The 17,086-nt window shown below is 42.6% G+C and overlaps 1 protein-coding gene across 2 annotated transcripts in view; it reads left to right on the top strand.

Moving 5' to 3' along the window:
* DMRT1 (doublesex and mab-3 related transcription factor 1) overlaps positions 1-17,086 on the top strand; it is a 90,118-nt gene that overhangs the window by 47,567 nt on the left and 25,465 nt on the right. For both annotated transcript variants that reach the window (XM_068974559.1, XM_068974558.1), the window contains exon 4: positions 5,348-5,492. In XM_068974559.1, the coding sequence (XP_068830660.1) occupies positions 5,348-5,492 (145 nt within the window). The remainder of the gene's footprint in view (positions 1-5,347; positions 5,493-17,086) is intronic.

Below are 17,086 nucleotides of genomic sequence, written 5' to 3'. Positions count from 1 at the left end.
ACATTAAATGGAAAAAGATGATCATATACAATTAAAATATTATATAAACACTTTGAGACTATTAATATAAAGTACTAAAGCAAATACAGTCATATTTGTGCATCTTAAAATTACAGAGCTGGGGTCTTAGCTTTGTATGCTATAACAACCCTATTTTCTTTTTTTTTAATTTATCTATTTACTTTAATTGGAGGCTAATTACTTCACAATATTGTGGTGGTTTTTGTCATACACTGACATGAATCATCCATGGCTGTACATGTGTCCCACCGTCCTGAACCTCCCCTCCTTGCAATTAGGATTATTAACCTATACAGTCACTCTTCTTACGAAGACCATTCCCTTTCTTCACCAACTCTAATTCTGTGCAGCTCAGCCCTGCTTGATATAAACTAGACCAGTACTTGGTCTTGAGGAATCTCTTTTAGTCGGTCCCTGGATGGAGTGTTTGGTTCAGTGTGAGACCAGACTCCTCCTATTTGAAGTGTTAATAGACCACCAGTGAGTAGTATTTAGGATTTTTTTTTTTTTTAAAGGAAATGAGGTCTAACATTTTTACATTCTGTTGGGATTTTATTGTTATTATTTAGAAAAAGGGTGACTGAGGTGTATAAGAAGGAAACCTATGCTTCTGATTTGCTGCACTGTATGTTCTCAACAGTTTAAGAAAATAAAACCCAAAGCTGTTAGGTTTTCCTCTGGGGTTAATACTAATACCATGCACGTTCTCTGCCAGCCCAGCTCCTATCTGTAGGTCATACTCTGGTTCAGAGACCTGGGGTGGGTAATAAGATTATAAACATGCCTGTTCCTTGCCAGCTACCACATGCTGATAAAAATAGCCATAATTCACTGGAATCCAGGACTTTTAGGTTTTACTTGGTTTGTTTAAAGGAAAAAAATAAAATCTTGAGGAGAAACAAGGGAGCCTTGCATAAACGAAAGAAAAACTGCATCCTTTCAGCAGAGCTGAACAGGACCTTTCGTTTGTGAGCACCTTGTGTCCTTCAGAAGAACTTTGCTGTTTTAGCTGGAGGTGAGGAGCTGAGCACAAGGGGGTAGTGTTAGGTTAGTTAAAAGCAAGTTTTCTCAAGCTTGGTGGTATCAAAACGGTGGACAGTTCTGTGTTGTGAGGCTGCCCTGTGCACGGGAGGACGGTCTCTGCTCACTAGAGGCCAGTAGCAACACTCCCCGCAGTGTGACAGTTAAAAGTGTCTCCAGAAGTTGCTAAATGTCCCCAGGAGACACGTTGCCCCCCACTGAGTACTGCTAGTTTAAAGTAAAACAGGGTGTTTCAGAGGTTTCCTTATTTACCTGTTTTTGTCTCACCTAGAGTTGCAGACTGTGATTTTGTTTTTGTTTTTGTTTTTTTTTCTTAAGGAGTAAGAAGGAACCAAGAAGTGATCTTGAGTTTTAAATCTCATCTTTCCATGCTGTTCTCTGGACTTTCTGGGTGAATCACGACTCAGTTCTAACTTCATGTTGCAGAGGTTTACATGTGTAGTTAAAAATGCATCGAACCAGCTCTCTTGCTTATGTCCAGGTTGTCACATGGATGGTTATTTGTAGATTATTCCTCTAGGAGCAGGTGAAGTGACTGGGGACCTCAGTAAGTTCGCATTTTAATAACCTCTGGTGGAGTCTGACCCTTTGTATCTTTTCTGTCTTTCATAGCTCAGTTTTTTGGGAGTTCACTGGAGAAATCAAAAGTCTGAGTTCAAAACCTATTTCCAAATAATCCTTGTTATTTGATGCTTTCTTTTTTAGTTTTTTACATTAAAAGTTATTTTTAATCGAAAGATAATTGCTTTGCCATATTGTGTTGGCTTCTGCCATTCAACATCATGAATCGGCCCTAAGTATACACATGTTCACTCCCTCTTGAACCTCCCTTAGCCCGTTCCACCCCTCTAGGTTGTCACCGAGTACTGAGTTGAGCTCCCTATGTTATACAGCAGCTTCCCAGTGGCTGTGTGTTTTACATATGGTCGTATATATGATGCTTTCTGAAGACATAGAAAAGGAATTAAGGAAAAGCAAACATCTGAATGGATTTTGAAATTGTGTTTGTTTCAAGATTTAGTTGAAAAAAAAATCCATGGTTTATCTGAATCTCTTTTCAAATATTACACACATTGGGATTGGCAGCAGTTGGTCAGTCTGTCAGACTTAACCTTTTGCATTTTTTACTTGATACTGAGGATTTCATACTTCTCTGGGTGTGGGAAATACGTAGGTAATCCTAGAACACAGGTGTCACAGTGGATTTACCTGGAGAGCTTTGAAAAAACCCAGGGCCCAGGCCATATCCCAGACCATTGAAATCTGATGCTCAAGGGGTGGAACCAAGGCTTCGATGCTGCTGGGTCTTCAGCCTCCCTGAATTCTAGTGGGAGTGAGGTTGAGGACTAGGGTGCATTTTTATAAATAAAGTTTTACTGGAACATAGCCACGCCCATTCATTTACTGATTTCTAGAGAACCCATGGCTTGCAAAGCCTGAAGATATTTACTCTTTGGCCGTTTACCAGAAAACACTTGCTGACTCCTGCTCTAGTGAAAATTTTTTAAAAAAGCTTTACAGTAAAATTCGTAGTAAAAGAACAAGATTTGGTACTTTGCAGAGCCTTCAGGGTCAAATCCCGTCGGGGTTTTTTTAATACATAATTGTATTTATTGTTTTTTTGACTGTGCTGGGTCTTTGTTGCTGCGTTGGGCTTTTCTCTAGCTGTGGTGCTTGGGCTTCTCCCTGCGGTGGCTTCTTTTCCTGCAGAGGGTGGGCTCCAGGGCGTTGGCAGTTGCGGCAAGCGGGCTCTACACACAGGCTCCACAGTGGTGCACGGGCTTAGTTGCTCCAAGGCATGTGGGATCTTCCCCGATGAGGGAGCAGACTCCTGTCTCCTGCATTGGCAGGCGGATTCTCTACCACTGAGCCACCAGGGAGGCCCTGACAGTTTTCTTATACATGGGAAAAGCAGAAAATCATTTTCCCTGAAGAGCTTGTCTGTATGATATTTGTGAAACTGGAAGAAGAGGTGCCCAACTCATCACCCAGAGTGGAGACTCCATGGGTTACATTAGGGCACTGAACTTTAAAGTCTACTCTCAGTTTCTAATTCAGTGTTCATTACTTAGACTTTGTGTTTGACTTGACACAGGGCTATAGAGGCAAAAATGGCTCTTTAATGTAAGGTGTGTCGGAGATTGTTACTCCCACTGCAGGAATTCTAGATGACAGCAGACCCCTGAAGGAAATCCTTTAGCTCTGGAGAATTTCATATATAAAAAGAAAAAGAAATAAAAAATTTAAATGCTTTTTACATCAGCCCGCCTTCCCTCAGTTCAGGTAGAAAGTTGATGTCTGTAAACCATTGGTCTTCCTTTGGTCACAGCCCCTATGGACTACAAGCAGGAGAGAAAGGATCCTTTATTTTAGTCCATCGAGCAGAATTGGCATCTCCTGATTGAGACGCTGATTGAGAGCATGTCACTCTGGGAGGCCCCACCCAACACTTACTGAGTCAGAGTCTGCTTTTTAACAGGATCCCCAGGCTGTTTGAATACACATTAAGAGAGCCCTGGGAAGCACTAGTCTTAATTGATAACTGTGTCCATGCAGTCAGCTGACCATTGATCCTCACTTTAAATGATTTCATGGCTTCTTAATGGTTTCTGACTTGGAAATAGCCAAAGGGGAAAAACTGTCTGCCTTTAATGACTGAGTCCAAGTACAGCTTGCCTGCCCTCTCATTTAGAAAAGATTTATATAATGGTAGAAAATGAAAATGAGGTGATAGAATTGGAAGAAATGCCATTTTATATGTATCAGAAAAGCAAACTAGAAAGGATAAAGGGAACTTGCCATATAAACTCCACTTGTAAGGAAGTAATCAAGTGGAATGGAGTCTATGCTTCTGCAAGAAGAAATAATTCACCCATATTAGAGCCAGCATCCTCTGGGGAGCAGTAGGGAGGGTCAAACATGAATGCCTGAAACTTCTCAGATTAGCACAGGAAGTTAGGCCTTTCCACCAAGCAAAGCCATAACGTTCAGCCATACACATAGCCCTGTATCATGCAGGAAACTGTCCAGAATTTAGACATTCATAGAAAATCTTGAGGAAGCCCAGTACCTACTTCTATCCTACCAGGTCTGTCAAGTTAGTAGTATTTTCTTTATCATCTATCTTTATAAAGATCAGATTGAAAAACATGATTTTTGAAATTAGTTCTTAATTCTTAAACAGAATTGGCTTATCCTTGAACAGTCACAAATTGTTGACCTTTTAAATAAAGTTAATACCATCTGAATTTAGTTTTTTAAAGGCAATCTAAGTAATAAGAGTCTAGCTATTGGTCTGGCTGTTCTTGCTCTGTAGATCTGATCCCACGGTTAGTGCTCACTGTCTGTACTAGCCAGGTGTGTGCAGGATTCAGAATAATTCTAGTGTTTGTGAAAGTGGCCAGGAAGAGCTAGGAAAGCAGGAGTGGGAACCCCGGTTAAGTCTGGCGGTTCCATCTCCTTAGATTTGAATGAGCAGTCAGAATGCTATAGGCACTGCTCCTTACCTTAAAGCTACTTGAGGTCCCCAAGGCAGGGTCTGATTGCCAGAAAAAATTGGGTCAGCTGCCACTCCTGCCGGAGGAGCAGCATGTGCCTCCATTCTGCCTTCCAGATCTCATTTCATGTGCTGTTAGTGGAATCCAAATCACCTCCAGAAGCCTGGAGACAGGAGAGCCTGAGAGCCTCAGCTCCTAGACTTGGTTCTTTGCTGCAGGGAAGAGCATAGGAGGGGGCAGGAATGGGCTCTGAGTGACAGCGTCCAGTGTGGCCTCATGTTGAAGATACCAGCTGACTCTCACAAAGGGTGTACTTTTTTTTTTTGTTTTAAGCATTCTCTTGATGTGAACACTGAAAGGTAATCATGGGTAAGATGCCAGTTTTATACACAAGGAGACATGTGAGGGAGTGAAATATTATTTCACACTTTAAATAACTTGTTCCAGATCAGACGTGCAGGTCAGCATTACAGGGGTTGTCTTGGTTCATAAGCAGCACTCTCTGATCTTTACTGCCCTGTTCTCTTTTGCACTTACTAGTGGAGCATCCTGTGACCATTTGGCATCAGAGGGGTACTTTTGAGGGGACCCTGGGATAGAAAAGGCACTTCAGGCTGCACAATTCTGGTATTTCTAGACACTAGAAATAGTGCACTGGAGGAGCATACTTATTCATGGGTGAGGACACTTCCAACTTTAAGAGATTATTCTGTTAATTTAAAGAATTGGGTAATTCTTGTAACATGTAACTGTGGTCTCAACATATTCCCTCTTTTTTTCTTAAGCAGATGAAAAACTCGGAGAACCGCCACGCAGTGAGTTCCCAGTACAGGATGCATTCTTACTACCCGCCTCCTTCCTACCTGGGCCAGAGCATGTCCCAGATCTTCACTTTTGAGGACAGCCCCTCTTACTCGGAAGCCAAAGCGAGCGGTAGGTTTCTGCTTACACAGTCTGGATTTGAGGTGGAGGGGATACTTGCTAGCACTGGGTCTCTGGTCCTCTCAAACAGCTTACCAGTTAGCAGCTCTTGGAAAGGTTGTATAAGTATCCTTTAAAGTACTTAGCTATGGAATGATTTTTGCTTTGGTCGGTTCTCAGTATCAAGTTTTTTTCTTCTGGACACACAGAGCAATAGGAATAAGATAAGAGACTCGGATCAGAAGCCAAAAATACATTTTCTGGAGGATCAGTATGTAATATCAGGGGCCCTTTAAATGTGGTCAAGTCCTGATATTTTTGGTGGAATGAATCTCTCTGTATTGAAGACTAGTTTTCCCAAACTTTTCCAATGTAAAATTGAAGGTATATTCATCTTTCGCAGGAGGAAATAACATAATAAAACATTTTTGAATACAATAGATCTCAAGAGTTTATGCAGTAGCAATGCAAATAACTCTGATATAATGGCTTGGAAATAAAAAATGACTGTTTAACTGACAGAGCACTTTGAAATATGCAGTTCCTCAACTTCAATTTTAACTTTCTCCCCAGTGTTTACACTGTGATGATAGGTAGATCTTTTATGGCTGCTGTGTTCACGTCCTGTTTTTAAGTTCTTTGTATTTCAGCATCACGTTTTGATCTAGGAAAGTAAGGAGCAGTCACAATTCAGGAAATCAGGGCAATAGTGAGTTGGGAGAGAAACCCACTATTAGAACTTAACTCTGTAATGGACAAAGGAAGCTGGTTTTCTAGATAGCTTGATTCTCTATAAAGAACTGGCTTCTTGGTAAAAATGAGTATTTAGAGAATGAAAATTAGAACCATGCTTTGATTTCCAAATCCAGAACAGTGAAGTCTAGAAAATCTGGAAAAGTTACTCTTTATTTTCCATACTAAATTCAAGGGTTTTGTTAGTACGGAATATATAGGTCGAGGAGACTGACAGTGTGAACTATGGAGAGACTGAATCACACATTGTTGATTACACTTTGAGTTTTATTAATAATCACTTTTTTCAGGAGTGGACAAGCACAATTCTCTTTTATAAATATTCATACTATTTAGTATTTGCCCATGTGGTCCTTTTTACATGCTGCATTTGATTCTGTAATTTGAATTATAAGATCTTTAAGGACAGGGAACATCTTATATACCTTTTTAGCTGCTGTGATATCTGTTATTCATCAGTTTGAGGGAATGAATGAACAAAGGGATATGATTTGTAGTAAGTATGATTTGTAAGTAAGCTTGGTCTTTAAGAAGACACCATCCCAAAACAAAAGGTCAGATTCCTAACTCATTGTCTCAAGAAGCCAGGGCACAATTTAGGAATGAAGCAGTTAAAGAAATGTTTGTTCATATAGCAAATTAGGACTGAAACTTACTTTCGAGAAGAAATTGCCTGAGCTCTTTGCTCTAGGAATAATGGAATATTTTTAGAAGCACTGGCATTTCTGGAGACAGAGGTGTAAATTCAGAGCAAGGCAGTAAGACAAAAAGATAAGAGGAAATTTACTAGAGCAGAGAGGAAGGAATTTGGAGAGGCGCAGTAGACATTTGAATTTATGGCAGAAAAGGAAGAGACTCAGAAGGAGAGAGGTTACAGGGGGAAGAAGAAGAAAAAAAAAAAAGGACAGCCACCCCAGTGTCCCTAGTGAGAGACTGGGTCAATAACACCTAAAATTTCCTATAACTTTTCTGGCGATACGTGTGTTTGAAAGTCTGGTGTGAGGAGACCTCAGGTGTAACCTTCTGGTCCTCCTCTAACTCACTGATAATTAATCAGGAGGGGCAAGCTTCAGACAGGAGGGAGATAGCTAGGAAGAAATGCAGTGGAATCTCAGCAATATCTACTTTGAAATTGCCATGGAGAAGGAGAATGAATTAATAGGAAATCCAAGTCTCAGATTATTTTTTAAAGAAACAATGGCTTCATAACTTCCAAACATATGGTGCCTTGGGTTTCTACATTGCATGACACTTTCACAGAGCAGGTGGGAAGGGACGGGGAAGGAGAAAGTTATGGATCATTAGGAACACCCCAGGGTCATCTCCTGGGGCATCAGTTTTATCGTCGGCACAGATACAAGTGGGGGCCGTTTACGCCCTCTGGTGAGTGGGGTGAGGCTGGTGACAGGATGTGGGGACAGGGATGGGGCATCAGGATAGTCATTTGTGAGAAGGTGGTAGAGGCTGGCTGATTACCAGTTACATTTATCAATTCTACCAGGTTTGAGTTGAGGTCCTATGGTGGGTTGCATTAACAAATAATGATTTGTAAATAGTATATCAATGATCCTATGTGGGGACTTAAAAGTAATTTGAAAAACAGCCTTTGCAGTAGATTTAATGTTTTGTTTGTAAAGTCTTAAGTATAAATTTATCCACTAAATCAATTTTTCTTCGGTTTCTTTAAAGGTAAGTTTAAACCTCTCTTTGCTATCTAAAGAAATGTGTTCAAGTTCAAGGTTTTCTTACGGTTTTGGTGAAGATTGTAATATGAAAATGAAATGTAGAGAGGGAAGGAATTATAGGAGAAGCTTTACTTTTGCTGTGTTCCTTCTGTTTAATGTTTTTCTTTGCAAAAAGGCTAGGATCCATTCTGTCTCCTTCTATGTCCTGAGAAGTATAAGGACATAGGTCAGAAATGGTGAGGCCTTGGTGTGTAAGACTTCATGAACCATTGCAGGGACTTTGACTTTTATCTCAAGTAAATGGAAAGCCCCTGGAGGATTTCCAGCAAAGGGGTGATATGTCTGCCTGTGGTTTTTAAAGATCACTCTGGCTCTTGTTTAAGAACAGACTGTAGGGGTGCACGGTAAAGGCAGGGAGACCAGCTGGAAAGCTATTGCAGTAATTCTTGCAAAAGACGGCAGTGGCTTAGTCGGGGTAGGGGTGTGGAAGGGTTGAATTCTAGGTACATTTTGAAGGTAGAAACAAGATTTGGCAATGCATTTGGGATGTGACATAAAGGGAGAAGTGAAGAATGACTAATTTTTGATCTGATCAAGTAGGAACTTGAGGTTTCTACTTACTTGGTCAGGTAAAGAAGTTCATGGGAAAAACAAATTTGCAGGAATTAGGAGGTTAATTGTGCACATGTTAAGTGTGCGTCCCTGGTGGCTCAGACGGTAGAAAAATCTGCCTGCAATGCAGGAGACTTGGGTTTAATCCCTGGGTCGGGAAGGTCCCCTGGAGAAGGGAGTGCCTTCCCACTCCAGTATTTTTGCCTGGAGAATCACTCAGAAAGAGGAGCCTGGGAGGCTCCAGTCCATGGCGTTGAAAAGAGTCGGACACGACTGAGCGACTTTCACTCAAGTGTGAGATGTACATAATTCATCCAAGTGGATCATCAAGTTAGGGGTTGGATGAATGAAGTCTGAGGTTGAGGGGAAGTACCACTGCTGGAAATAACACTTGAGAGTTTAGTGTATAGGTGTTATTTGAAGTTAATATGGTAGGATCACCTGGAGAAGTGAGTGTAGACAAAGAATAGAGGACCGAGGATTGAGCTCTAAGGCCTGCCAAGGTTGAGAGGTTTGGTGGATGAGCGGGACCAGCAAAGGGCAGAGCCAGGTAGGTGCCTTCTCCTGCCCATGAGGTAGGATGAAGGTATCTAGGGAGGCAGGGAAAGAAAGCATTCAGTGAACCAGCTAAATAATGCTGATAGATCAGATGAGGACTGGAATTGACCATGGGCTGTTGAAAGGGAGAAATGATCAGAATGATCAGTGGCTTGATGAGTGGCCATTGTGGTGGGGAGGTGGGGACCAAAGCCTGACTGTGCATTCAAGGACACATGGGAGAGAAGCGTCCGGGCAGTGAGTGTAAACAGCTCCTGAAGGAGTCTTACTGGGAAGGGAGCAGTACCTGGAGAAGGTGGTGAGTTCAAGGAAAGTCCTTTCTTCTTTTTTTAAAGAAGGAGGTTATTATAATAGGTTATATTAAGATAAGCTGGTGTGGGGTGTGTTGGGGGGGGCACAACTGTCCAGGATAATACCAGTAACTCTTGAGTAAGCAAGGTGCGGGGGATCCCCAAGGACACCCCCTCATAGAGCAGTGGTCCCCAAGGTACGGGCTGGGCGTGTTTTGTCACTGGTCTAAGAGGAGATCAGCAAAGGAAACTTTACAGCAACTTGACAAACCAGTTCTATCTATTGAACAATAAAAATATTGGGGCTGGTAGATTTTGTCTTTCACTTTCCTAGAACTTCATTTTTACATTGAAGTAAAACCCACCTGAATTAACCATTAACCGTCTTAAAGTGCACACTTGAGTGCCATTTAGCAGGTCTCAGGATTGGCCACTTCACCTGCGTAGTTTCATGTCACCTCCGTCCCCACAGGGAGCCCGGTACCCGCGAAGCCAGCTCTCTGCATCCTCCCTTCCGCCGTCCCTGCTAACCACTAGTGTGCTTTCTTGTTTCAGTGGATTTACCTATGCTAGATGCTCCGTGTAAATGGAAGCATAATATGTGGCCTTTTGGACTGTCTTCTTTCACTTAGCACAATTTTTAAAGCTCGTACAATTTGTAGCATGTATCAGTACTTCATTCCTTAGGATAGCCTAATTATATGTATGGGTATACTGTATTTTGTTTATCTGTTAATGGATATTTGAGTTGTTTCCACTCTTTTTTGGCTGTTGTTAATAGTACCGCTATGGATATTCACATACAAGTCTTTGTTTGAAGATTTGTTTTTAGTTCTTCTGGGCATATATACCCAGGAGTGAAATTGCTAGATCATACAGTAATTCTGTGTTTAATTTTTTGAGGAGCCTCCAAACTGTTCCCCACACTGGCAATACCACTTCACATTTGCACCACAGTGTATGAGGGTTCCAGTTTCTCTAGCTAAAAAGCACACTATTTTCCAGTTTTTGCATTATGATTCTAGAAATTCATTGTTTATTGTATTTTATAAAAGCATCAGATTGTGGCAGACTGGAAACTGGAAAAAGGATTTTAACAGAACAGGTCCCTCCTTGCAGATAATTTGAAAAATACTAACCTAGTGTCCAGGTGGAGGGCTGGTTTGTTTATGTATGAGAGTAGCCAGGTCAGAGTAACAGCTGCAAGTTGTTTAGAAGGTGGTGATAGGAGCATTCTGGAAATGATCCTTCCTCAACTTGGAATAAAAAGACAGTTTCCACAGTAATACTGCTGTGTTAATAGATGCACACACGTCTTCAAGTAGGTGGCATTTCATATCTGTGAAAGTGTTAGTCCTCAGTCCTGTCTGACTCTTTGTGACCCCATGGACCACAGCCTGCCAGGCTCCTCGGCCCAGGGAATTCTCCAGGCCAGAATACTGGAGTGGATAGCCATGCCCTTCTCCAGGGGATCTTCCCAACCCAGGGATCGAACCCAGGTCTTCTGCATTGCAGGCAGGTTCTTTACCGGGGAAGCCCCTTCATATCGGTAAACAGACATTTTTCTCTACATATTGACTGCTTGAGTAAGTTCTTAGAGTATATGTGGCTGGCCAGCATTTTCAAAGAGGTTTAGATTTAAAATGGTAAAGGTGAAATTACTTAGATATTTTTTTCTGCTGTCTTATGGGCTCAGTTTGAAAGTCAGAATTGTTGCATCCTGTTTCTTCTGGGTCTTTGGCCTCTTCCAGCTCAAAGAAGTGACAGGCTCCTCTGCAAACCCACCCTTCCTTACATTCAAACTCTGCCTTTTGTAGGAGACAGAAACACAGTTGAGGTGCTTATTTTCTATAATGAGCTGTTTATGTAAAAGTCCTCGGACACACATAGGACAGAGCTCAGCAGCTCTGTGAGGCCAGGGGCAGAGTGTTTACAGTTCACCCAAGGTCAGCTGGCCAAGGTCAGGAGAAAGGCCTCCTGAGTTGAAGGCCTCATGTTCCTTTGTGATATCTGGGCAGCTCACAGAGGCCTCTGTGTCCCCAAATAGGGTTTTCTGAATGCATCTGGCACCTACAGTATTGTAGGCCAAATCTAGAAGTGCCTGATTTCACTGATGGCATATGCTACCTTCCCCACAAGTCGTCGTGACTAAACGTGAAGTGGCTGAGCTTTCATTCCACAGAACGAACTTTCTTGATGTTGTGCATCAGAGTTGGATTTTGGCAAAAGATGATGAGGTTGAGCCTCCCTGTCTTGCAGGTGAGAACAGTCAGGTGACACACAGGCTTCTGGGTTTTTTTTTTTTTTGGCTGCATGGCTTGTGCAGGCTTTCGTCAGTGGGAGTGCAGAGACCTAACCTCTGAACAGCCAGCAAATTCCCTTCTGTCTTTTCTGACAACTTCTTTTCCTTCCTCCATGAGACAAGGGATGTTGACATGTCTTCTGTGTAGCATGCTGCCTTTTGACAAGGCTACCACCAGTCTAGAAATAGCAGATAGTTCCCAGGGCCCAACGTCAGACTGAGGGACGTCAGACTCGCTCATGAAGGAAGAAGTTCACTCACGGCAGCACTTTAGCAGGAGTCATCAGGATGTATTCTCACACACGGAGGACAGGGAGCAAATTCATTCATCTTTGTATTCCTGCAGGTGCCTCCCAAAGTGCCATGCTCTCAGAACTCCTGCGGAGTTTCATGGTTTCTTGTTATGAATAAGAAACTGACCTCTGGGTCCTTTCTGCAGGTGTTTCCCTGATGCAGAGTTGGGGATTCTGATAAAGCACTTGGTGAAATAAATAGGTCATGGAAAAACATGGGGTGCAACCCCCCAGGCTGCAACATATCCTGGATTTATATCATGTAAAATCTTCTCTTTGGAAAGCTTGAATCTTGAAGACTTAAATCTTTGAATGTGATGGATTTTTGATTAATGATAGCCCTGCATGAGAAGTCAAGAGAGGCTTAATCTCTCTTCAGGCCAAGAGAGGCTTGGTGGAGTCGCAGGCAGGATGCTGTACTACCTCTGAGTCAGTTTGTAGAGCTGAAGAAGAGTTGCACACATAGGAGCTCAGCTCCCGGAACCACTTCCCTGGTGTTCTTTCTGCTGGTGAATCCTGTGGTTTCTTCTTCCCTCTTTCCTTTTCTCATAAACACGTAACTCTCATACTGTCTGTAACACCATGCCGTGTGTGTTGTGGGGATAGCGCATTTAAGTCTTGTGGTCGTAGTAGTATGCCCATTTAGCAGATGAGGACACTGAGACATGGAGATAATGTCTGTGAAGTAGGGAACAGAAGGGTTCCTCATTTCCTGCCGCAGGTAGAAAAGCTGAGGAAAGTGATGACTGAGCTGCTCAGAACCCCCAAAAATAGCCTTAAAAAACTAACAGGGTATCAGGTGTGGTATTTACATTACTATTTCTAAAGCTGAATGTAAACTTCAAAACATGTTTATCTCCTGATTAACATGGTAAAGTCAATGTTTGATTTTGTGGTGATATTTGAGTTTTTTTATTTAACAGGAGGGATAGTGCAACAAAGTGGAATATTTGACAAAGGCAAAGATTACAAAATTAAATAGCTAATTATTAGCTTTGAAATTTAAAGTGCAAACAGAAAAACACTTTTTAAAAGTATTTTTTTTCCCCCCTCCGTGGACATGATTATTATTTTAAAATTAGTGTGAATAAAAGGCTTGTTGATTTTCCCCAGGTAATTTTTTTCCCTTTGGCTGTGCCCGTGGCAAGTAGAATCTTAGTTCTCTGGCCAGGGGTCAAACCCATGGCCCCTGCAGTGGAAGTGAGATACCCTAACCACTGGGCTGCCAAGGGAGCCCCATCCTTAGATAACTTTTGAGGGAAATAGTATTTTATATTCCGCATAGTCGGTCAGTGGCTTATCATGAGGTGGATTTTATATTTTTGGTTTGTCTTTTAAATACAGGGCACTTTTGCTGAGGCCCTCCTTTGGGCTAAAGATTGCAGTCAGTAGGGAACAGAGAGAGCAGAGCTCTGGAAAGCACAGTTTTAGGAACTCCCAAATGTCCTGAAAGAACCAGGTTGAATACCATGACGAGACACTGCTGGCCCGTGTTTTCAGGGCTCATTTTATCTTGATGGGCTGCAGGTGTGACGTCAGGCCTCTGCCTGACTGCTTGGTGCAGGGAACCCCATCCATCTGTGGGCACATCACACCCCATCAAGTTTGCTGATTCTGTTACTCATTCAGTGACCACTTGTCTTTAAAAATCCTGAAGAGGCAGCGCTAACATGGGTGTGAGCTTGGATGGACAGTAGCTGCCCTGGGCAGAGTGTCCTACATGATCATACGTGAGATTTCCTCACTGAATCTGACTTGACTCCACTGGGCCTCAGCAATTTTTCTTGGGCACAGTGTGGAGTAACTCTAGAGTTTATGTTCCCTCCTCAGCTCCTCAGAGGCCCAGCCCAGGCCAAGTACAACTTGAATAACCTTCAGGAAAGCTGTGCTGTCCTTCTGTCGGCCGCTGTCTTTGAAAATTGCCTCCAGAGTTAGTGAGCAGGAACAGTTAAGATTTACAAACAATGATGAAGCTTGTCATGCATCTTTCACCATTCATCATCCAGGTGCCGTGCCTGGGCGGTGAAGTGTTCTTCATAAAAACCAGCTCAGTGTGAAATACACCTCGCTGCAGTGTTTACTGCTCTGAAGCTCGTCAGCGGCCCTTTATAGTAAATCCAGATTGCGATGTGACATTACAGTATATCATTGCCCGGCGCGGCGGGGTTTACACTGCGAATGAGTGCAGTGCACACCAGATGAGGTGTCCAAATTGAGTTATGTCAGAATTTGGCTGTTATATGGGGATAGCTTTTGTTTTTCGAACACTGAAAGTTAGCTTTATATGTATTTATATTTATATATAGGCATATACTTCCCATCTTGCACGTATACATGGGTATACGGTATATGCTGGGGTCAGGTTCCAACTGGGCTTCTTCTGCTGTAAAGAATGGTGACCGGCTTTTATGTCCCTTCCAACTGTTGTTCACTGAAATTGGAATCAGCGGAATCTTTGGGGGAAACTAGAGTAGATGGTTATTTCATGATAGAGGTGGTTTCATTTCTCTGTATGTAAAGTGGTCATATTTTCCATTCTTTCTAACACAAAAGGGCCCCTCTCTCCTGGGATTATGGTGGCATTGGAATGATCCCTTGGCAGGAGGATGAAGAGAGGAAACAACACACGACTGGCCTGTTGGTCTGAACACATGCACTTGGAGGAGGGCTCTGAAGTCCGTTGCTTGTTTATTATTTTTTAGTGGGTATCAAAATCCTAGTGCTGCCTCTGTTATCTTGAAAAACGCTGCTTCCAGGAGAAGATTTATGGTGTTTTAGCTGAAATCGGCAAAATAAAAGAGCACGCTGAATTTATTGCATGATCGGATTTATTTACATTCACCCTAAAAGCGCCGATATTAAAAATGAGCTCCATAAAAAAATAATATTCAGAGATAACAGCAGGCCCTGCAGTCTCACGATCATCTTCTTAACACGCATGTTTTTAACTTTGCTCCTCAGTGTAGCAGGGTTGTCAGGAGAGCCATTGTGTGGTCTTCACACACCTGGCAGTGCACTGAATCCAGGGCCTCTCCCTTCTGTACCCCAGATCTAGGGCAGGGGTCCCCCCGTTCTGGATGCAGAGGTGAATATAGCCCTCCCACCAGTGTTCTCCGCTCTTCTTCCTGGATGTGTTCCCTCTTGGTTGCAGGGTTTCTTACTTGGGATGGATTAACGGTGCCACATCTGAGCCTCCCGAAGCAGCACAGGACACTGTTGCAGGTGTGCAGTGCCAGCCCCTGGGGAGGGATGGGATGGAAGCCTCCCACTGACCACGATGCCCGAGGAAGGAGAGAGCAGTCGCTCGTCGGCCGAGCGCCATCGCTTCATTAGGGCTATAAGATCAACACAGGTGTCCAGTTAGGGTTAAATGTCACATGATGTCTGTGGTTTATTTTAATGTTTAATAAGTATGTCCATGGTATTTTATTATGTTAAAAATTATTTGTGTCTGAATCTGGCAACCTTGGGCTTCACCCGAGTCCCTGTGAACCACTGTTTTCCGGCAGTGGGGTAGAAGGCAGAAATGAATGGTGGATGGAGGAGAGCAGTACCTTCACCAAGCATATTCAGCAGTTTTAAGAGTTGTTTCATTTATATTTCTACAAAAATAGTACAAGAGGCAGTGCTGATCATGCTCAGAATGCTTTCCTGTTTTGGTTGAAGCTCTTTATGGGTTTCTCCATGAAAAATTTCTGGATTATAAATTCTCCTTGCATATGTAAACTGTATTGTATTTTCCTCTGTCTAGGTAATTTATAGGTCTGGATGTTTCTTTTATCATATTTCACAGGCCAGCTCCATTAATAGAAGAGGAAATAAAAATGAGCCCACTGCTGCTTAGACTCAGGATGGAAATGTATAGTTTTTGTGAATGTGGTTCAGTTGCCCCCTTCTATCTCTACCGGACATTAGTGACTTTTGAACAAAACCAGCTCCTGTCTCTTTCTTGAGACCTCCCTACATCACACCAGGATGTGAACCAGGGACTCAGCCAGTAAACAAGTGGTAAATTCATGGAGTGCCAATTATGTGTTTGTGGCCCTAGCATTATGCCCAGAGGATGAACTGTGGCCCAGAACATGCTACAGTGATGCCTAAGTGTCGCCATATCTTGGGGACATAGGCCCTTCCCTTCGTGTCCAAAGTAGAATAGTCTTGCCTCTGAGCCTCTGCAAGGTGTGCAAAGGAGCAGCCATGTGCCATGCTCTGTTAGCGTTTTCCAGACTTGGTTGATGACTTTGCCATGAACCTAAGAGAACGTTTCCTTCTCCAGTTAAAGAAGCCAGGATCACAACCAGACTCTGGATAGGTATGCTACATACACAGCCCTTGCCAGGCTTGCTTCCTGTTTCTTATATGGCTGTAGAGGTGGGATGGCAAAGGAGAAAATGAAAGATAGGCCCATCTGAATACAGAGTTCCAAGGAATAGCAAGGAGAGATAAGAAAGCCTTCCTCGGTGATCAATGCAAAGAAATAGAGGAAAACAATAGAATGGGAAAGACTAGAGATCTCTTCAAGAAAATTAGAGATACCAAGGAACATTTCATGCAGAGGTGGGCACAATAAAGGACAGAAACCATATGGATCTAACAGAAGCAGAAGACATTAAGAAGAGGTGGCAAGAATACACGGAAGAACTATACAAAAAAGACCTCAATGACCCAGATAACCACGATGGTGTGATCACTCACCTAGAGCCAGACATCCTGGGATGTGAAGTTAAGTTGACCTTAGGAAGCATGACTACAAACAAAGCTAGTGGAGGTGATGGAATTCCAGCTGAGCTATTTTAAATCCTAAAAGATGATGCTGTTAAAGTGTTGCACTCAATATGCCAGCAAACTTGGAAAACTCAGCAGTGGCCACAGGACTGGAAAAGGTCAGTTTTCATTCCGGTCCCAAAGAAAAGCAGTGCAAAAGAATGTTCAAACTACCGCACAATTGTACTCATCTCACATGCTAGCTAAATACTTAAAATTCTCCAAGCCAGGCTTCAACAGTACGTGAACTGAGAACTTTCAGATGTTCAAGATGGATTTAGAAAAGGCAGAGGAATCAGAGATCAAATTGCCAACATCCATTGGATCATAGAAAAAGCAAGAGAGTTCC

This window comes from Capricornis sumatraensis, chromosome 6 (genome assembly GCF_032405125.1).
Source record: "Capricornis sumatraensis isolate serow.1 chromosome 6, serow.2, whole genome shotgun sequence".
Lineage (NCBI taxonomy): Eukaryota > Metazoa > Chordata > Mammalia > Artiodactyla > Bovidae > Capricornis > Capricornis sumatraensis.
The sequence above is the reverse complement of the archived record's forward strand: the minus strand, read 5'-3'. Positions and strand labels throughout refer to the sequence as shown.